General features: G+C 42.8%; 1 protein-coding gene across 3 annotated transcripts in view; it reads right to left on the reverse strand.

Annotated features, from left to right (window-relative positions):
- pacrg (PARK2 co-regulated) overlaps window positions 1-22,799 on the reverse strand; it is a 119,383-nt gene that overhangs the window by 94,378 nt on the left and 2,206 nt on the right. For all 3 annotated transcript variants that reach the window (XM_068580972.1, XM_068580973.1, XM_068580970.1), the window contains exon 2: window positions 4,704-4,838. In XM_068580972.1, the coding sequence (XP_068437073.1) occupies window positions 4,704-4,838 (135 nt within the window). The remainder of the gene's footprint in view (window positions 1-4,703; window positions 4,839-22,799) is intronic.

The following is a 22,799-nucleotide window of genomic DNA, read 5'->3' on the forward strand; positions in this document are numbered from 1 at the left end:
AGCTCTAGTGCTCACAGCAGATAAGAAATCATTCACATAGAGTAGAAGAGAAGTTTTGGTATGCATCCAACAGAAGTAGAAGAAAAGGTCATTTTCTGCAGGAGTGTGGCATTCCAAAGGACTAGTGCATTTCTAGGCAATGAGTTGCACCATATTGTGCGGCTTACAAAACAATGGAAGAGCTCACTCACAGAGGTATTTGTACGACAGCTTTGGCTGGCTGTGGGATCTGTTCCTGGATGGGTTACTTTTTAATATCTGTATCAAACTTCAGGAGATAATGTTAGCACAATGCTACAGTATGCATACTCGTCAATCAAACACCAGGGTCTATGATACTAAAACAATTTAAATAAGATGTGAGACAACACAGCTATATCATTGTACCACAGGCCATTGCCATAAAGCCATGCATACTTCTGGACCATATGCATACTGTACTGTGAGACAATTTACCGTTAAATAAATGACAAATTTCTCAAGAGCAGCACTTAGCAGTAAATTGAATTGACGAAGCAAAACGATGTACCAATGCCATGTAATATAGCTGTCAAATAAAGGGGTTATCAACTATAAGGTATAACACATGAAGATGTAAATGGGAGGAAAGGAGGGATAGAGAGGAATAAGGCCCCATTGCTGCTTCTGCAATGACCTCACCTCTCTTTCATCCTACTCTTTTGCTCTTGCTCTTGCTTCATTTCATTTTCGGCCTCTATCTTTCACTCTCTCGTATCAAGCACACACTCCCACTGCGTTTCTGAAGCACATGCTCCCTCATCCTCGGTCACCCTAACCACCTCATTTCTCCAGCCCTCCCTCCTCTCCAACTCTCACTCGGTGCGTAATTCAATCATCCCAAGGAGATGGATATCCGTCCCCTAGGAGCGCTTACGCTCTCCATTTCCTAAAGCGCTTGATCAGATTAATTGATTGTCCCCCCCCACCCCACATCTCTGCGCCCCTTCTGCCTGCTGAGGCTGCCGTGGTGGGGGACGGTGGGAAGAAATCAGGTTTGCATTGATATTTTTATGAAATGGCTTTTTCCCTCTGCCCCCAGACAGACCCTGTAAAAGGACAAAGGGGAATAGATAAAGTACATGAGCAAGGAGAAGAGGGAGGGGGGGGGGGGTTAAAGCCTGCAGAAACAGACAGGCAGGATTATAAAGAGGACAAAACAACAACCTGGAGTGTACAGGAAACACAGAGCTGAACAGGAGATCAAGGGACAAGATAAAGCATAGGCGATCAATGAAATAAAATAAACAAGGCTGTTTAGGAGGTGTGTAAAACATGTGAGGTGAGTGTGTGTGCATGCGTCTGTGTACCATGATGTTTGGCTGCAAGCCTGCAGAGCACAGCAGAGGGTAGAGATGGGAGAGTCCAACCAAACCCCACAGGGAGCACAGGAAGACCTCAACTCATCCATTATAAGTGAGAGCCAAGCGGCTGCCATGTCTCCTGATTGCTGAGTCCCTATAGAGCACAGTCTCTCTCTCTCTCTCTCTCTCTCTCTCTCTCTCTCTCTCTCTCTCTCTCTCTCTCTCTCTCTCTCTCTCTCTCTCTCTCTCTCTCTCTCTCTCCCTCTCTTTTCTTTTTGGCACGAAGGATGGCAGTAGATTACGGTGCTGTTCCAGGCTTTGGCCTTCACGTTATAGCGGGGGCCAAATACACACACACAAACATATGCACACGCTCGTGCACACACACGGTAACACAAACACACATAGACAGGGGTAGGAACTCGCCCGTCTCTCTCTTATCTATTTGCCGCACATGTTCCCCATACATGTAAGGCTTTTACCTGAGCGCTATTACAGTTGAAGCTTTTACCTCTGGAGAGCCAAATTACCTTTCAAATACAACCTTTTTTCAACTTGCCCTTGCCATTTAGTTCAATTGCATTTATCCTGTACGTATAGACTCAAACACACAGTATCAAACCACGCATTCACCAGTAGGCCAGCCTGCGCACAAATATATAAAGTAGCATGACTTATAACTCTTCATCATTTTGTCTATTCAACACATTCTTCTTCTGCCTCTACAGTTACTTCTACATTTAACAAATACAGTATGTTTTCAGGATAGAGCACACAGCCTTGACAGGATTATACTGTAAGCACAGAGTTGATCACGTTCTTTTTAAGCCGCAAAGCATTACATACTCGGCAAAACAAGTATGAAATGATTGTTTTGTGGAGAAAGGAGGAGCCTTGTTCTAATGAAAGGGAAATAGTCATCCAAACACGCTTCGCTCTAGTCCTCTACCTATTGCCATTAAAAATAAAAACAAACACAATGAGACTCCTTCACCAACATTGTATCCAAACACAGGATGTTTTGAAATCATAAAATATGGAAAAGGGCTGCACGAATAATATTAAATGATTAAAGATGTATGTTTTCTGTTTACCAAATTAATCATGTACTTGATGATTTCAATGACTACCTGTTAAAGGAATTGGTGGTATCAGCCCATTGAGAATCACACTTGCCAGGTATATGCAAGATATTCGCAAGAGTGCTCACACAAGCCAATTCTACACTGCCTGCTCAGCGTGAAATGGCGGGGAGCTTTATTTATTGAGTGGCCCTTACAAAAAGCATTTTGCCAGCCAAAGAGACCGAGATGTATTTTGCAGGAGTTAGTGGGCGCAATTGAAGCTAACCCACGTGGTGAGTGTTGGACTTATATTTCAGAAGGGAGCGATAAAGAACATCATTTGCTTTGTTTCTGCACATGTTGGCTCGCAAATTTACACAAGTATAGCATATACAGTAAACCTGCAGCTGCACGCTAGGTTCTACATTGGCATCGAGCAACCGAAGCAATCACTTTCCAAGAGTAACACAGCACAAGTTGAAAAGCTGTTTTTGTGAAGGTTTTCTTTTCCTCTAATGGTTTAAGTGGACTGCAGTATGGGTGCAGGTGCAACAGAGCACAGCTCTGGCATTTAATCAGGCCTGTTTGTGTATTTCATGGTCACATTGGCTTTCTGCTGTTGGGAAGAGTCAAACATATACAGACAGTATCTTTGGTGGGGAAGCTGAACTCCTGACCTCAATCCACGGATCCATCAATACCGACAGTCAAACCGATACAAATACAGTACACAAACATACACACACACACACACACACACACACACACACACACACACACACACATGCACTCACACTGTGTTTGCTTGAGTACTCAGCCCACAGACTAAATCAACTCACCATTTATTTTTTTCTTTCCCAAAGACTCTCTCTTTCTTACTTTCCTCCGACTTTATATTTGCTAAGGGGCTGAGCTCTCAGACTGGGATTGATCCGGAGCTGCCGTCTTGAACCTGTGCCCCGAGGGCAGCTCAGTGCAAACACGCCGCAGCCCCTCTCCACTTACTGCGATCATGGTTACACTCTGTGTTACGCTACACGCACATTTAAACCCACATAACAGATGCACACAGCAGGTGCCACCTCTACCTAACCTGCTTTAGACAAACAGAGGTCTCTTGAAGACTGATCTGAAGGAAAAAACAGTCATATCTGAAAAACTAAAACCTAAAACCGACATAGTTTCATAAAAGAAAATATTCCGTAGACACTTGTTCTGAGTCAAAGTGCAAATCTAAAGAAGTAATAAACTTGTCTTTTTTGGCAGACTATAAAAATGGCACATATCATATGTGTAAGCATTGGGGGGAAATCAATAAGCATAACAGCTGCATTGGCGATGACAGCAACAATTTCATACACCACATCCCATTTGCTGAGTGCTTTTTCATGGGCAGAGCACAAAAGAAATCCATTATTTTCTGCAAACGCAAAGATTCATTTGAACATTTTACATAAATAATTCATACAAAGAGAGCTTTTACAGTGTTTTCACCTGAAGACAGACAGCTAACTAGCGAGGATGCTCACTCACCGACCCACCTTTCCTTCTCTCTTTGAAGTCGGAAAAACAGGAGAAGAAGAGTATAATTTGTTTGATTCATTCATCGTTGCTTACTATGAATAAATGTCATTATGAATCGTTGCTGTACGACGATTGGAGAGAAATAACGGAACATGGTGATTAGAAGAGAGGCTCTGTGGAGGCTTATGTATTAAAATACACGCATGTGCAGCACAGACACAAAAATACCTACACTATTAGTCTCTGTGTTTTGCTGCGACTGCCTTGAGTTTCTATAGAGTTTGTGATTGATGGATCTTGTGATTGGTGCTGTGAGACGTGTGGAGCCTACAAGTGAGCAAATCTACACTGCCTCCTACAGGATAACAGCCCACATTGGCCCTGTGAATATGCAAAAAAAAACTCTCATCATCACCTTCAGCTGAGCTGATAATGATGACGATAAATGGTGTTTTCACAGCAGCTATCAAGTCTTGAAATTCACCAAAACTGCACGACAGCAAAGGTGGATTCATACACTAGCTTGTGTTCAAGAAGACAAATGTGTTGTGTGTGATTGTAAATCAATAAATAAAAAGTTCTTTATGGCCTGATTTATGTTTTTCTTCTCTGCAAGATTTTAATGAAATGGCTTTGCATATGCTGCAAAGGGCTTTTTGGTTTGGTATTGAGATTCAGCATTGCCACTGTGACAACACTTCCTGATGGCAAATTTAGCACCCTGGCTTTTGTGTTAATGCTGTGAGAGGACCACAAACATTAGTCAATCCTTACCAGAGGGCAGCACTCCTACCTTCCACACAATATGGTTGCCTTTGGTGTCGTGCTCCAGTGCCATTGGGAACTCCCTGCGCTCGTAGAACTTGCGAAAGGTGGTTGGTTTGGAAGGACGCTCACGAAAAGTCCCTGCGGGCGGGGGACCCTCCACCTGGTCAGGAACAGAGCAGAAAAAGTAAATGAAGAGACGGGAACAAAACTGTAAAATACACAGAATGAGACAGACACGGCAAGTGAGAGTGTTGTTTTATGAAATCAGAATTGACTGTGTTTTCCTCCAACAAGAATAGAATCATTCCCACTGCCTCCTCTTAGAAGTAATTCAGTTAGACACATGTGCCTGCTTCTCTGATCCTCTACGGAAGGCAAAACACATATAGTGACTGCCTGTGTGTGTGTGTGTGTGTGTGTGTGTGTGCGTGTGCGTGTGTGTGTGCGTGTGTGTGTGCGTGTGTGTGTGTGTGTGTGTGTGTGTGTTGGCCCTGGAGCCAGAGGCACTGCAAGAGGCATTGTTAGGCTCATCTTTTCTCTCCTTCCATATTGGACATGTGCTATTACTGCGCCCCTGACAGACAATGAGAATCAACCACAGTGGCTGCTGCTCTCGTTTTGGGGACCATTGGTGGTGGTAGCCAAGGGGGAGGGAGTGAAGGATTTAAAATTAGAAGAAGAATTAGAAGTATCTTCTATGAGAAAAACAAATTGGTGTAATACATTTTCCAAAAATGATGAGAGGAAACCACAAAAATGATGTGTTCAAACATGACACCTAATTTAGGAGCCACAAAAGGACCAATTACCTGAAAATACCTGCAGAGAAACACTCCATCAAGGAAGTGACAGAAACCTTTCACCAAAGAGCCTCTGAGACTGTTCAAGTGTGAGCCACTCATGTACTTGAGGAATACAGATTTGTTTGATTGAAAACATTAGAGCTTTGCAAGAGTTGTAGTGGACGAGTGACAGAACGTTGAAGCCAATCGTTTCCCTGCCTATGTGTCGCTTGTGTGCATCCCCCGCCATCTGTGTGGCGCTGCCACATGACTGGCAGATGTGTTGCTGTCATTAATCCTCAGATTACCACCCACTGAGAAACAGAATTTTGCCACAGCAGCCCACAGGCAGCGCAGAGCGGGACTGGGACGTGTTATTTTTGGCAGGACTGCCTAGACTGCTGTGCAACTTCAGAGATTTTAAAAGGTTTCAGTCTATTAGTTTAGTTTTCCATGTTACATCATTTACTAGTGTTGCCTGTTTGTTGCATAATTCCAAAACAAAATTGATAGAAAAAAAGCTTCGAACCACAAATGCAGCTCAGTAAAACCTGCCACTAAGGAATGACGTAACATGGAACAAAGTTTAAGTTACACGTGTGATGAAGTGTAGCTGGTGTCATGGCAAGGCTCAAGAGAAACAAGAAGAAAAGGAGAAACGGTTATGAGCGGCTCTGAGTGAGTGTCCCAGAGCACTCCCTGCATTTAAACAGCCCTAATGCACCGTGGGATTGCTGCGCAGTCATTTCAAATGAATCTGTTTGGAGCATTTGTTTACTAGGCCGGGGATTGCCGAATAATATTATGCTGAATTAATAGGCATAGTTTTGTATACCTGCCGGAGAAAGAAAACCTGAACAAAATGTGTGTGACTAACAATGCATGTAAATCACAAGAAAAGGCACATTTCAGCACCTACTGTACAAGCCTTAAATCCATCACAACAAATGATACATGTATGCTTGCTGTGGTCTTTTAAGTGCTGTGTAATTTTGGTATGCAATTGTGTGTTTAATCATAAAGCAACAAAATTGTATGAGACCTATCATTTTGTAAAACGATGTTCAACAGTGCACTTCTGGAAAAACAAAGATTGCTTCCAGTTTTGCACTCCATGTTAATCAGTAAATAATTGCATGGACTGTTTTAACTTAGCAGTTACGTGTCAGCTGGCTTCAGTGGAATATATTGTTTCTGTCACGTCACATCAAGCACAAAGTATTGGGTAAGTTAATACAAGAATGCCTTTTGTTGTTTCATTTCGACTCATCACTATTAGCTGTTTGTCTTCCCTCTTTCCTCGCTCTACCGTGTGCATTCCTTCCACTGCAGGAGTAGTTTTGCAACGTTCCCTTGCTGTGGAAATAGCAAGCTGTAAAGCTGTCAAGATCAGTGCTGCTCCAGCCTGCAGGAGTGACAAAGCCCTCATATCCAGGTAGCTACGGCGGCGGTTGAGCCACGCTGCACAGGGAGGCTAAAATTAGCTCTGACTGGGCAGCAAGGAGAGAATGAACCCAGACTCCATTGACTGGCTGAGCAGCTTTTATGGACAGGAATGATGACGCTGCAGTCACATCTATGGCCTGAGCTTGCAGCTGAGGTGTTCCAAACTTTACCGCTATTTCCTTGTTTTCCCCTCTATTATCATCACTTTGAGGCGACACGCATCATCAACCGGAAAGGCACATAGGCACCATGGCACATTTTTTTGTGGTTGCAGGCACGCCATTATAGCGAAACCCATAGGGCTTTTTTACTTGCTACTGATGCTACTTAATATGTAACTGTAATATGAATAGCACTGTCTAAAGATTATCAGCTGCTGGATTCCTGATGCCAATCTATCTGCCTGCTCCTATTCTGCCAATTACGACATTTAATAGCAATAGCTATTCAGCTAGTATTTCTGACCAAAGCAACAATGTGTTCCCTATGTTTTGTAGCTTTCTTTGAACTTAAACCACATGAACTCATGAACAGGGCAAATAAGAAACGCGCAACGTCCATGTAAGCAAAGTCATCCCTAAATTCCGTATGTGTGAGCATGTGTTTGTGTTAACTCAATTTGGGGCGAGCTGTGCTGATGATAACAGCCGATTCTGTTGCCCCGTCAGCCATCGAGTCACATCGTACGCTCTGCAAATCTCATTTTATAAACACATTTAAATCATTGCATAGTCTGCAACCGTTGAACCGAGTAACCACAAAGGTGGTTAAGTTGTTACATGAACTGTAAAGTCCAAAATGCATCCCTGTTCTAAAACACTGGCATAAACAAAAACACAAACCGTAAAAAAGACAGAAAAAAAGGAGCCTCAACCTATAACAAACCTATACAAGGAGATAACATCCTGCCCCTCAGTGGAGGCTATAAAGCATGCCTGTGAGGCAAGAGACTACAGAACAGAGATAGAGGTGGTGTAAGGCAATAAAGGGAGGAAGTGTCTGTTTTGTGTGCCCCTGGTGCACACATCAGGGAGTCATAACAAGGCAGTACTGGTCAGATGAGCTCCAGGCTGTCATTTCTCTCCTTCGCCTTCACTAGGCCTCCAGATCTGTTTCCTTCCTAACACTGTTGTCCACTCCAACTAGCTCTACCGTAAACCTGGCTGCTGCAAGAACCATAGAGGCAATACCGCACGAAACATGCACTCATGTGCGCACGCGCTCACACACCACACATGTCAAGCTCCCCATGGGCGAGACCTGCAGAGGTGATTGAGCACCGGCAGGGCCTCATGCTCCTGTCATTTATAAAGGTGTCACCCTGAGAAACAGAGATGCTCCCTTTAACCTCATTAGTATGGCACTTCCATGGCTCTCCTGCCTGATTTTGACACAAAGTGTGGGTGGGGTAAGGCACAGGAAAGAAGAAGAAGAAAAAAAAACTTAAACAGAGAAGAAAAAAAAGAAGAAATTAAGAGAGAGAGGATGAAGGTGAAGGGTGAGCTCGACCATAGACGAGACATGAAGAAGCTGGAACGGTGAGCAACAAAGAGACTGAGAGTGACGAAATCAAGAGGTGTGAGAATAAAGGAGGGGGACGGAGGAATAGTGGATGACAGGAAAAGGGAGAAGGGAAGACAAGAGGTGTGGCTCATCAATTCTGAGGGTGAGTGCAGCGTGGCGGGGCTGCTGCAGCATGTAGGTGATCCATCACTGTGCCTGGGCCTCCAGCTGCAGCGCTCTCTCTCTCTCTCTCTCTCTCTCTCTCTCTCTCTCTCTCTCTCTCTCTCTCATATCTCTCCATCTCTCTGCCATATACAACCACCCCAAAACCCCTCTGAATACCTCTGATAGATGTCTGGTGAAGGGCTGTCAATTCATTGTCAACCCTGCATTGCCATCGCCACTGCGCATTTCCTGAAAATGAGGCCCTCGTTAATCTCACTTTTCACTTTTTCATCCGTCTCCTATTAGCCTTCTGCCTCTTGTCTGTCAGGGCAAAAAAGCATTTTGTTGCATTATTATTATTGTGTGTGTGTGGGGTGGGGTGGGGGGGGGACAAGAGTGCCACTGCACATAGGTGCATTGCATCACCTGTTTACTAAGGCAGCAAACGGGATAGACACCTACTTGCTCTCTATCACTCTCTCTCTCTCTCTCTCTCTCTCTCTCTCTCTCTCTCTCTCTCTCTCTCTCTCTCTCTCTGCATTTCACTGCTGTTCTCGGTTGAGAGGTTATTGAAATCTAGCTCCGTACGGAAAGCCGCCATTCCTGAGGGAGGTAGCCGGGTAGGTGAGTCACAGAGGATGGAATAGACAGGCCGAGGTACTCCTGATAAGGTCAGTGTGCACATCGCTGCCACAGGCAACAAAATTAGCCTGCTTTATTTACAGGCCCTTTTCCACTGCAGCCCGCTGCCTGCCTGCCGGCCACCAGGGAAGATGTCTGGACTAGAGATGCGTGCATTATTCTCAAACTGCAATTAAATGAACAAGGCACAGACAAAATAATGGAGGCGTTTAGACTGTGAGGGAATCTCTGCTTATATGGTCAAACAATCCTTCTCCAGGATATATTACTCATTCTCTCTGCAGGGAAAAACACAGACTGGTGGGAGGCTGATTCCTTTTCAGAAAACGAAATCTGCAATATTTGTGCAGCACTCCATTAATTTCTCACGACCAAACAGCAAGAAGTGCAATCAGTCTGTGAGTGAGTTTCATTGTGTGCAGAAATTAGCCCTGTTGAGAGAGACACGGTGGAATGAGAACAAATGAGTAAAGAGCTCTCACTGGACGGGAACAACACCGACTGATGGAAGGTAACATAGTCTTTTGTTCAGAGCTCACAGGACCACAGAGGTGTGCTTTACAAGTGTCACTGTGTCAGAGGCTTTTGCATCAACTGTACTGTGCACGCAGGCAAAGGGGCAGGGATGTGTGTAATGAAAAATGACGACACCGCTCGGCAAAGACGACACTACACACCTCGCGTCACTACAAAGACACAAGGATGAAACAGGTGACAGCCACCTACTATTGAACTGTGCGCAAGAGGGATAACTTAAAAAAAAGGACTTCAAAAAGAAGCTTCAAGCACTGAAGAGCGTCCCGCTGTTTTCTGTCTCCTCTAGTTTAACCCCATCACTTAAAAGAACAGCATAGACACAGAGAGACGTTAACGGGATGTGAGAGATAGAGTTTGAGGGGGTGGCGGGGGGGGGGGGGGGGGTAGTGAATAAGACTGAACGACGGAGAGAGAGGGAGTGAGAATTCTCTGAGTATTTTCCATCTTCTCTGTGTGGCCCACTTATCAGCCAGGCAGCAGGGCAGTCGTGGGCTTACAGAGCCCTATTGGCTGATTCATATCACCAAGTTGAGAGGATGGCTCAGAGTGAATCAGCGTGCACGGCATTGGCAGAATGTAGCAACTCTTACTACTTGTTAAATGAGCAGGAAACCACATGCACTGAGCCCATGACGCCAGCCAAACACATTGCTTGACTCCCATGTGTCTGAACTGACGCCAAGATGCCTCCAATGTGCACCTCCACTGATACGAAACAGAGACGTAAACACACGTGTAGAACGCCACACGTGTGCAGGTTGTGTCAAACACATATAACTTGTAGTCTTGTTGCGTTACAATGAATTCAACGACCTATTCTTATGATTTCAAGTTTGACATTTTTACAATGAACCTTCTTGTTAGAGAGCATTACCACCATCATTTTTCAATTATAAACCACAACACAATACATGGCTACAAGAAATATGATTTTGCAGCAAAATGTCTGACCAAATTAATTTGTGCAATTTCAGTGTGTTATTATTTCTGTGTATGTCTACGAGTGTGTATAGGGTATGTTTGCATGTCAGCAGAGAGAGGCTGTTAAGAGAGTGCGGCACGCACTGATCCAATGCTTTGTCTTTACTGCCCCAATCAGTGATGAAGGTATTAAAACACTAAGCTGGGCCATGAAATTAATGAGACACAGAAGGAAAACTACATCCCTGACCTGCTGCGATTGCCACTTCTGCTGCTGATAAAGAAGAATTTAACTGGCCTCCCAATTTTACTCACCAAATAAGTAGCTTCTTGTCAATAAACATCCTCATAACTGCATTTAATTTATGGCGGACTGAAAACCACCTCATGGAATATTAATGTCCCTGAAGTCAGTGACAACGCTCTTTGTTGTGTAGTGCCAATGGGTGCTGGCCCGAGCTCAGAATAACTGCCTGAGTCATCCGAAAGTTGAAACCGAAGTTTGTTTTACAGGTAGGGAGACAGTCAACTAAGCAAATAAGGAGATATAAACAGCCCTACAAGGAGATGCTGAGATGGACAAGCAGGCTGTAACCAGACGAGGAGACAGACGGCGAGATAGCGAAGCATGTAAATGTTGCTATGACGTGTGTGAGGAAGCGTCACTGGGAGCTGTGGGAGGTTTGATTTGGCAGCAATAGGCCCATAGGGGGAGGAACAGTAGACAGACACACCCAGAAAAAGCAGGAGGCCATCGATTTGGTCGCAGCACCACAGACAGACAGTCGCACCGATGAGAGAGGAGAGCGGGTCAGTCTACAGGGTGACCACATCACACACATTCAAACTCCAAACTCCTGAGGAGGGGAAGGGAGGCATGGGAAGATAAGCAGACCGCACATGGCAAGAGATACAGGTTCTATCTCTGATATGAGAATATTGTTTAACAGTGAAGAACATTATCTAGGTGATTAGTATGTATTGCAGAATGAACCGCGGGCCCATGTTCTTATCACACGTCCAGCGTGACTTTCTATTCCTGGAAATCAGCCTTGCTCCCTATAAGGACGTCTGCCAAAAAGTATTCCGGCGGGTTTGCTTACAGAGACGCCATGCAGAGACCAAAGCCTGCATGGTCTGAAATCTGACCTTTACAGAATTGAAACTGGGTGGGGGTGGAAGCACATTGAAGCCTACATGCCTGCTAGTAGATACCCAGGGGACACAGTCTGCCAAACTTAGCTGCACACATCCAATTACAAAACACACTTTATTTTCTCCATTTCCATTTCCTTTACCTACTTGATTGTAAAATGAAATGCTTCCGAACCCCAAATTAGTTCACTTCGCAGACTAAGAAGAGAAAGGGTCTCCCAGCAGAGTTTGTTACAGGGTCGTTGGTATTCTTGATGTCAGTCCAAGAGACAAAGAAAAAAACAGCTTTGAAAACAGGCAACTTCTCAGACACCTCACACTGTGCTTGCTGGAGCAGTCCTCTCAGACAGAGAGGCGACACTTTTGGCTGAGCTACAGGGAGCCACTGACACAAAGACACACACATGCGCACAGTCACACAAACAAATAAATAAAATAGAGCTTAAGTAAAGACATGCCCGAGGCTCTGCTTGTGCATTCTCTTTATTCGGAGGGGAGCATTTGTGTGAAAGTCGTACAGATCTACCTCAGTTTGATCAATTATTGCTCCTACAATCCATTCATCTGTCTATCCATCAATCTAATCACTCCTGCTGCTTCTACGCCTCTTGCTCTGCATTGCAGGTTAGTTGAAGCCATGACAGTGAAACAGGTGTCTGGAAAATTAACATGGGTCTTTCTGTCCCACCTCCTTAATCCCACACCTCTGATGACAGGCATAAATCAAGGCTGTGTGAATGAGCAATAGTGATTAAGGGACTTGCTGCGCAAACAGCCAGGCAGTGTGGCCTTTAGTCTCACCGTCCAACACCAAGGACACAGTTGATGCATAAGGTCTATAAAAAAAAAGTCTTAACCAAAGCAAAGCTCAAATACTGCTTATTGTTTTGGTAAGAGATCAAAATGACCTCCCAAGTTCAGTCTTAGCAACAAAATCAAATAAAAAATGATCACTCATCTATTTAAGAGCTGCGCTGCGTCATCCTCTCTCCCCTGAATCATATATATCCACTATCCAATATCTTTCCTCTCCACTCACTCTAATTTCCTCTCGTAAAAATGCTTCCTTCTACGACTCTCCTTGGCGTGAATTTTTATGTCTTTTTGTGGCCCATCTCAGAGGAATGTTGTCAAGGTAATGTGATGATGACCCTTAGACTCCTCATTAAATCCCTCAGTATCAGAGCATCAATTAAATGTCTAAAATGGTAATATAATAAATACAGCCAAGACGGTACAGATAACCTTAAAAAAAAAAGTGGCGGGGAGTTTTCTTTTATCCGATTCCACTAAAGGTCGGAATCACAATCTCTTACATTAGCACTCACATCAGCATCTATGTCGCAACCTTAATCAGACAGCTAGACAGACAGTCCAAACAAAGTCAGTTAAATTCGACAACGCGAAAGAGATGGGTGTCAGAGTGACAGATGGAAAGTCACTATACGGAACCATTTGGCTGAAATCAAAGGGAGATGAGGGCCTTCAAAGGACAGGCAAAGCTGTATCTGAGGCCAGACAAGCTCTGGTGTGCGCCGCAGATAAGGGCCAAGGGGTTATATTGCTTTTCTTCAGTCACCCCTTTTGTTCTCCTCCGTCTTGAGGGAGAGCGAGGAAGAGAGGGGAATGACAGAACGAGAAAAAAGTAGAAGAGAGGGCGAGAGAGTGAGAGACGAGAGACAATGAGTCACGAACAGGTTGCCGGTCTCCCTCTGCAACAGCACACCGTGTTGGTCAAACACTCGTTAGTAGAATCCGCTTGGTGTTTCCGGATGGCGAGGGTAATGAGCAGAGGTGGCGGGAGCGGAGGGAAGCCAGGATGTGATGGATCATTTCTGACAGTATCGGAGTACTTTTGCCCTCCAGCCCTTCCCTTTCCTTGCCGTCTCCAGTTTGCTGCGGCGCAGCCGTTGCCTCCAGCGTACATTCGACTGGGAGCACTTTGACTCAGCTGGATACGAGGCACGAGCTAAACTGCAGGGTAATCCTCAGTGGAATCAAATCTCAAAGGGTTTGCAGGTTTACTTTCTTGGCTCTAGGTGAATAAAGATGCTCAGAGAGTATCATCTTGGATGGTGACTGCTGTACTTTTTCAGAGTGTAAGACTGTGGAACTGGTTTACTTTCGCTGTGCCCTCCCATTCCTATTCTTCTTAGGGAGAATGATCCCCTAATACATATTCATTTGTGTTGTAAAATCCTCACATTCATCACAAGATTGCATTTGCTATGTATCACTAAGGCACGGTGGACTTTGCCATTGTCCTTGAGAGATACAGACATACAGCCCATTTCGGTCTCTGCACTGGTCAGCAAAATGTAAAAGGTCAGGCCAATGTTATTGCATTGATGGTGATTTTAAAAGATTTTTTAAGGTAGGGGGTAGTGAAACAAAGGCCACCATTTGGCATTATTGGATTGGAACGACGGTGTTTGTCAGATACATTGATTTTGCTGGGACTGGTTCTTATTATGTTGATCTAGGCAGTATGCAAGCTGCCACATAGGACCCTGTAGTAAAGTGTATAACACGTGCCTACACTAATAAGGGCCTATTCTCCTCTAGCAAGGACAAGTCAGGCAGTTGGATGATAATGATGGAGGATGGCTGTATAAAAGACTAATGCCCTGTCAGTTTAATACACTTACGTGGAGTATGGCCATTAGGGCAGTATGTGTCACTTGTAACAGCTACATAAAGACACAGGTCACACACTACAATATGAGCCCCAATATAATGTAAACAATTGATGGAAATTGTCTTAAATTGGAGGTAACTGAACAAAGCTAATACAAGTAAAAACACTAATAAGGGGCTCAGGTATAGCTTGAAAGCCATGCAGCAGCATTTGTCGGATCTAAAAGATGTCTCGCCATCAGCAGCATAAAATATGTTCTATATTGTGTATAATGTCGAAAGGAAATGTCAGGACTTCAGAAGGCCATTTTCATTTCCCACTTTATACATCCTAGATTTATTTTTCATATAGATTTCTTTTCGAGGAAGAGACAGGATGTGAACAGATTATTCCAACTATGTGTCACTTCTCTTTTATATGACACAAATGGTTGAAAAAGAAGATTCGCTTATAGTTCCTTTGGCAAACCTCCGCCCTCCTCAATCCTCGCTACTCAAGATGCATTTTAGGAATTGGGATGTCTTTCAAAATGGAGATCGATTTCCAGGTTCAAAAGCCAGAGGAGCGAGCAGCTCGGAGACGAGGAGGCACAACATCTCTAAACGTGAAAAACGTTGTTGCCGTCTCTTTGTTGTTCCACCTGTCTCTCTCTTTCTGTCTGCAGCTCCTGATCACTTCCCCCAGACTTTATAACCTCCTCTCACTCCCCGGACCTGCCATCCCTTAAACTTCCATCAGATTCTCTCAGACTCTCTTCCCAATTGTGTTCGAAAAGTATTTTTTGGTTCGGAGGGTGAAATCAAACAGAAGTATCTCATTGGCCGACATGATAAGAGCTAATTGAATGTTCTAAATATCTTAAAGATACTTAAATGTTTCCTTTCTTATCTCCTTTAGCATATGATACACTGGACCAAGAAGATAATTCCTTGCAGCAACAACATCTAAAGAGGCGCAGCATTCAGCCTTTTATGAAAACAAACGATAAGCCGATGTTGATCGAGATATCAGCCCAATAGGATTCATGTTGATGAATATGAGTCAGCAGTGATAAGCAATAACAAAACAAGAATAACAAATAAAATATACAGTAAATATAGTAACATGTTAATAAACACATTCTTATAAACAACATGAATTACAAACAAAAATATACATCACATGTCCAAAAAGGAGGAAAAAGTATGCCCCTTCTCCAAAACATTAAACTCAAAACTATCACATGAACTTCAGTGACTGGAAGCCTAAATTGTTTTTTTCATTAAAATTCCAACCTTAGTAATAAAGTCATATTTTCACCAGGTCGTCCACATCCAAGATAAGGCAGGGGAATGTGCAGTGCTACAGCACAGAAGGGATAGTGCAATAACAAAAAGCAAGTATAGGTTTACTCAATAATTGAACAGTAAAAAAGCAGCATCAAACTGAATGGTTGAATTCACATTATTGCGCATCGTAAATATTGATATTAAACAGTTTAATTGATATTGCACATGAGTGAATTGACAGTTTAGGTTTATGCGATCTACTGGGAGCAGTGTTGATTGTAAAGTGTGAACAGCGGCAGGAAGGAAGGAACTCCAGTATCTCCCCGTCACACACAACGGGTAAAAAAAAAAAACAGCTTGTCAATAAAGCAGCTGTTTACAGCCGGCATCAAACGCTGGAGTAAGAATGCACAGGGCGAAGTGTAAGATGCACGTTTTGCAGACCATCTTTAGAACACTGTAATGTCGCCTCGCCAGACCTGATCCGCCTTTGTATCAAAATGGCATTGCCGAGTTAAGGGTTTTTTTTGTTGTTAGATTCTCTTAGCTCTTTGTTGAGTCCTCCTGAATCCCTCCTTCACATCTTTCCTTGACCTCACAAACGTTTTCCAGCAAGGCCAAAGAAAAGTGGTAAGAAAAAGACATTATGAGATAATTTTCTGACTTTTTGAATGCAGCCATGCTCTCATGAAACCCCCTCCTACCTACACATTGCTGTTTCCCTCATCAGCTGCCGCCCACCTCCTCACTCGTCAGCGACACTCCACATATATCAGTTCACCACCCTTTGTTTTTTGTCAGATCACCATTATCGCTGCTTGCCTTTTACCCGTCTGTCGAGCCCACTGCCACTTAGACTCTCTATGGACACACACAGTAAACTCGGTACACAAGTCCTGCTGAATGGATTTCAACCTAATAAAACCCACCTTTGACGCTGTTTGCAATTAGTATACGTTGGCGGTAATAGTATTTCTAATTAGTTAAAAAAACAAACATGAATGAAGGCGGAAATCAACAGTTTCACTGCTGATTTTTTTTCAGTAATTCCCAGCCCACATTTGATTTGTTTTGCAAGAAGCAGACGTGTAAAGCAGTCCAATCTACTTCAAGCATATTATAACTAAAGCGTTAATCCCTATCTGACAAATAGGCTGCCAAAGTAATACATTTTACTCTATATTTCTGTTTGTGAAACAGTCCTGCATAACATTGGTAGTATACTGTAAATCAGTTATATAAGAAAAACATTATGTAAGCTTGAAAGTTAGTAAGACTAAAATGGCCTAATTTGTATTACGTAAAGCCATCACTTCACTGAAGAGGACTGAGTGTCCACATTGCGCTTTGGTCAGGAAGAAAAATTCTGGAAGGGCGCTTCATATAGAAAAGCTTGGAGCACAAAAAAGCCTGAGCCCTCTAAAAAAAGACGCTGGCTTTTCCTCTTGGTGGAAGCATGCTGCCTGGAAATCCCCAAAAATGCTATATGGACAGTCAGCCTTATATCATTAAGCCCGTTAAAGCTGGATATTACATTAGCAGACAACATATTAAGCAATTTGATTATGTGGTCATTCATCATTTATAGGAAAAGTTTTGTGTAGGGATGGTAACAATTAACCATTCAACCGATGACCTACATTTTTATTTTTACTAATTAATAGTATAGCTTAAACAGTTTGAAAGGGTATTCAAAATGTAAAAAACAAAGGAGAATAGCTGATCCACCTTAAGTGAGCCTGAGATGTAGTTGTTGCTACAAGGGCAACTCCTTTCAATTCAAAGGAGCCGTACTCAATATTCTGAACATCAATATAGCAACAATACTTAGCTATGTAAAGATATAGTTGAGTAATGTCTAACTGAGCAGAGAATGAAGTCACTCCAAAATCAGTTGCCTATTTTGTGCATACTCTGCAGCTGGATTAAATTGTGGATTCAACCTTTTCGTGTTTGGGGATGTTGTGACAGCTGGGCCTGGGCCACTTGTTGGGCACAGCTACCACCGCATCCCTGCATGCAAGGCACTCATTTTGTCGGTTAATGAACGGTTGACCAGGGTCGACTATTGGTAGAAAAATACAATTTTAATTGGCATCCCTAAAGTGAAGTTATGTTTAATATAGCAACATCAAAGTATGTCCTCGTAATCAGCTGTGCTTTTAATACGACTGAAACAAAGTCAAAACGAGCCAACCCTGCTTCTTTCTCGCTTTTGATGCGGGAAGGACACTGCTCATAGATGAGGCATAAGTTTGAATGTCCTCTGCACTGGTTATCACATGACATAGGGCTAATTAACTCTAGAGCGGAAAATGGAGGCCCTGCAAGGAGCAATAAACATTCTCCATTAAAAGCTATCTAATTAGAATGCAAGCTACAAGAGCTTGAAGGAGAACACAACAAACACAGAGGCCATTGTAATTGTCGACCAAGCTCTGAGGAAAGCAAACATAATAGACATAATCAGCCAAGCACTTCCTACAAGGCCATGATAGAATGCTGTGGAAGTACTTCTCTAAAGTCTGACTGAAGTTTCCAGATGGTGTTTTCTTCAAACACGGAAAAGGTCACAGACATTTCAGCAGTCATGCACTCCAGATAGCATGTCATCAATTATAACCTAATCTGTTTGATACCTAGTGAGAGGAGCATAAAGCACAGGAATTACTTCCTGTAAGTTCTACCAAATGCATCCACAGTTGAAATCTAGATTTTCAATATGAACAAAGCACCAATACCTGATTTCTAGCAGATCAAAGCAAAGTCTCAACAAAAATGGCATTTCACAGACAGGCTTTACTTCTCTGTAATGGTTAATACAAATGTACATTTCATGGATACAGGAATATCTTTAAACAATGCAGAGAGTGGGCTCCTATTAGGGTCAGTCTCTTTCCACTGCTTTTAAAGTGAGGGGCAGTCAAAGTCAACAAAGTCAAAAGTTATGGGGGAAACTGTAAGATTTCCAAGTCAGCCAATGATCCGCCCACTCAAGGCCTTTAGGTGCCGTGGTTGATCGATAGTAATGGAAACGCCAGGAGGCCTCAAGAGCCCATTGCCAATTTAACCTTTTTTACCATGACTCAATTCTTCCTCCAATAACCCAGCTGCTTACAGGGATGAACTGCAGGCTTCTGGTACTGATAAGACACGCATACAGGAGCAGAGGGAAGGATGCAGAAACATAGTTTGAGTTTGTGCGAAGGTTTGTGTGTCTACAAGCACCACTGACTTTGAAAACTCTTCCATTGGGCAGCTCAAGTGAGACAAGCAGGCAGACAGGTGAGGGAATCTACAGCAACAGTGGAAAGTTGCTCAATTTGCCTTTACTTATGCACACAACACAGACACATAACACCATACCAGCTTCATGGCCAATTTATGTATCACGCCGGGAACATTATGGTTGCCTGTGTCAGGTAAATGTGTTAGGAGCGATGGGGTAGAATGGTTTTGACTGCGAGTGAAATAATAAACAGACAGATTCATCTCCATAAAAGCTTTCAAGGGTCCAATCTTGGTCAACAAATGCCTGCTATCCATTTAACTGACAATGGACATCTTTCTATATCGTACATTTTTTTATCCTGGTTGTTTTCAGGTTCTGTTCTGGTCTTTCAGTGGATAGCAGAAAGAATTTAATCATTTCAGATCGTGATACACATCAGATTATTGGACAAACTATACAATCTGGATTCATTCTAAACCAAATTGAATCTAATTTAATTTGTGTTTATATTTTTTAATTTAAAGAGAGATTACATTTAATCAGGTTGCACATACATTTTAGACTCATTTAAACTCTAATCAAGGATCAATTCTAAACTGTCACTTGTTTAATTTGTTCAGACGGCGTAATTTATTAAGATGACATTCAGTGGTTAGAGCATCAAAGGCAAATAGCCGAGATGTGAATCAGCTCATCTCGGCTACACTCTGAACAAATCCTCTAAAGGCAAAATAACCACAATACAAATTAAAGTGCATCTGTGTTCTGTTCCAATTTATTATTTGGTTCTTGTTATTATTTGCTGTTTATATATTGCTGATTTAGTTGATGTTTTTTGTTATTGTGCACAGTAATTGTCGAGCAACCCACTGTTCTCAACGTAAAATGTTTTCATCTTGAAGGACCTGCCTGGTGGAATGAAGGTTATGCAGAGAGAGGGAGGGAGAGAAAGAGAGAGAGACAGAGGAAGACAGCATCGAAAGGCTGAGACATCTGCTCAGGTATATAATGATGATGCTGTGAGAGAGGAAAAGAATACGATATGAAGGTCACGTTTGCTAGGATGGAGTCTCCATCTGTCCCCTAGGGTTAGTGGGGTGAGCCATGGATGACGCTGGGGCGGGCGAGGAAGGGGTTGGCGTGTTGTGGGTTAGGGTTGCCGAAGACTTGGGGACAAGGTTTGTCAGCTAAGGCTTTATCCCAGAAGCCAAGCAAACATTAAACAAGGTGTGCGTGTTATAAAAGCAATCTATAGGCTCAGCAAACTGCAGACCCTCGCATCACCAAAGTTGAGGTCGGGATTGTAGTTTGCATCGATTTGCCCTCTCAGGTGAACCGCGCGACCCAGCGCCTTAAAGCGGATCATGTCCATGGTCTTGCACGTGTGTTGTGTGGTAGTGTACTGCAGGACTCAAGAGGAGTGGAGGGACTTTTATAGCTTCGGTCCATTTCTCCGGGTCTTTTCATCAAAGAGCACCTTCTGTGGCAACCGGCTTCATGAGACCTTGACAGTAACCTCAGTCTTTGTTAAAGCACAGAACAGAAAAACATAACGGGATGTGTTAAGGAAAACATCCAACCAATTACAGACTACATAAATCAATTACAGGGCATGATGTTGATCTAAGGTCACATATTCCACACCTTCAGGAGTCTATAAATCAATTGTACCCCAAATGAGTTCACTAGTTATGGACCAAATGTTTTTTACGTACGTGTTTAAACAGCGAGATGGAATAATGAAGGCTGGATCCACACCTCTGACTTGTTCAGCGATTCAAATTGGTCCGGTGCTGTGCGTTTCAACTGGTAAACAGTCAACAAATCAGAGTTTTCTCACGAGAATCACTATAACTACATAGCCCTTACAGCTATGTTGCTACACACAAAAGAAAATGGCTACACAAGTTGTTATGAGTTGACTCGCAGATAAACTCTGTTGTTGATTGATTGAGAAAGTCGTTAAAAGAACCGTGCTTCATAGCAGCAAATGCCATGTCCGTGTCAACCAAAAATGATAGTTTTAAAATATCTTGATTTGACAGGTAACTCATTTTCTGGATTGGCATATGATGATACCATGAATATTTATTACGTCATACAGCATTACTCATGACATTCCACATCTTCTTTTCCTCTCTTTCTGTGTCAACTGCAATGTTCACATTTGCGGTGTGTGTATTCATGTCCATTCGTGTCACACCACCATGCAGGTGTTTGCGCGTCTCCCCCTAAACCTCTGCTATTTTTTGTCACCAAGCTCGCTCTCTCCCTGACACAGAAAATAACAGCTTTGTTCTCCTCTCTGTCTGAAACACAGGGTGACGACCTCCCACCAGAATGTAATGCGCACCTTTTTTTCTCTCTTTAAATGCTTGGGGATGAATCACGAGAAGAAAAGGGGGAGAGTTGCGTGGGCCTGTGCTATTGATTCAATTTCTATGACCACAAATACGTTAAAGCATAATAAGCCTATGCTTCAAGTCCCCATACCCTTTCATGGCTTGAAATGGCCTTGTCGTTACCTACAAATCACGGCTCTCTGCACGCCCTCTACGGAGCGATATGTCAGTGACCACATGGGAGGCAAAAAAAAAAAACAGAAGGCAACAGATACAAGCAAGCCTCTGAAAATGTAATGGTTTTGTTGAGGATTTAGACAGTGGTATGGCAGTGCAGTACTATCATTCAAGTTCCAGACGTAGCAGATCCTCTGAGGAGATGGTGAATATTAAAGAGCTTTGCAGGAGCCTTCCTTGTGAAGGCTCTTGACAGAAGATTTGTTTATGACCTTCAAAAAAGGAGGAGGAAGTCAATGATAGCTCTGACTGCATCCTTTGCATCTAAAGACAGTCCCTACCATTGAAAAAGTAGAGCTGTTTCAATTGCAGGTATTATGGTTGTCATCAGAAATGTGCAGCTCTTTGACTTGTATTTGTCACATGGGCCAGATTCCCTTTAAAAAAACTAGAAATGTACCGACAGCGTTATTTTAATAAAGAACAAACCAGTTTATATCTATGTATTTACTTGATATATTTTGTAATACAAAGTTAGGAAAGCATTGTTTAAGTCATGCCTGATGTTGCCTTCCACATTAAGAGTGATTCCAGTCACAGAAAGGTATACAGGTTATTATTTAAACTCAATACCGAAACCCCAGGTATCCAAGTCGATATTGGGAGTTAAAAAGTTAAATTTAGTGCATTCCTACAAAACACTAAGCGGATGAGAGAGAAAGACCTGGTTAAATGGTTTGCATCAAAGCCCCCCAGAAGACGGGATAGTCAACATTTCAGAAGAAAAGATGTGGAAGTGAAAGCTTGGGGATTGCTGACAGAAAATATTAAACTGAAACTTTCCTCAAATTCATTCATTAAATTATTGCTGACCACGGTTGCCTTAACTTCTGATGTAGTGCTCTCGTTTCACCACGAACCAAATCAAACACCTGTCACCATAAACAGCAACAAAAGAAAACATAGATATTTTTATATAGATGTATAAATCTCAGGTATTCTAGGAATTTCCTGAATAAGTCGAGGGTTTTACCATATGCCTGACAAAAAAACCAAAAACAAAGACAATGACAAGTTGCTAAGTTTGCTGAGGAAGAATACTAAAAAAAAAAAGATTATACTCAAAGACACCTGTCTTCATTTCCAGTCTAAAAGAAAGAAATTTTAATGACAATCTTTGCGTTGTCTCGAAAAAAAAATGGTTTGGGATAATTGCCTGAGAAATCAAGCAAATGAGAGTAGAAGAGTGCCTCAATCTGTCAATTGAAGCAATATGACTGTCTGTGACATGCTTTGTTGCTCACAAGCTGCAA

The sequence above is a fragment of the Clinocottus analis genome, unplaced genomic scaffold (assembly GCF_023055335.1).
Source record: "Clinocottus analis isolate CAN_PGR_092001 unplaced genomic scaffold, fCliAna1.0.p SCAF_17, whole genome shotgun sequence".
In the NCBI taxonomy this organism is placed as follows: domain Eukaryota; kingdom Metazoa; phylum Chordata; class Actinopteri; order Perciformes; family Cottidae; genus Clinocottus; species Clinocottus analis.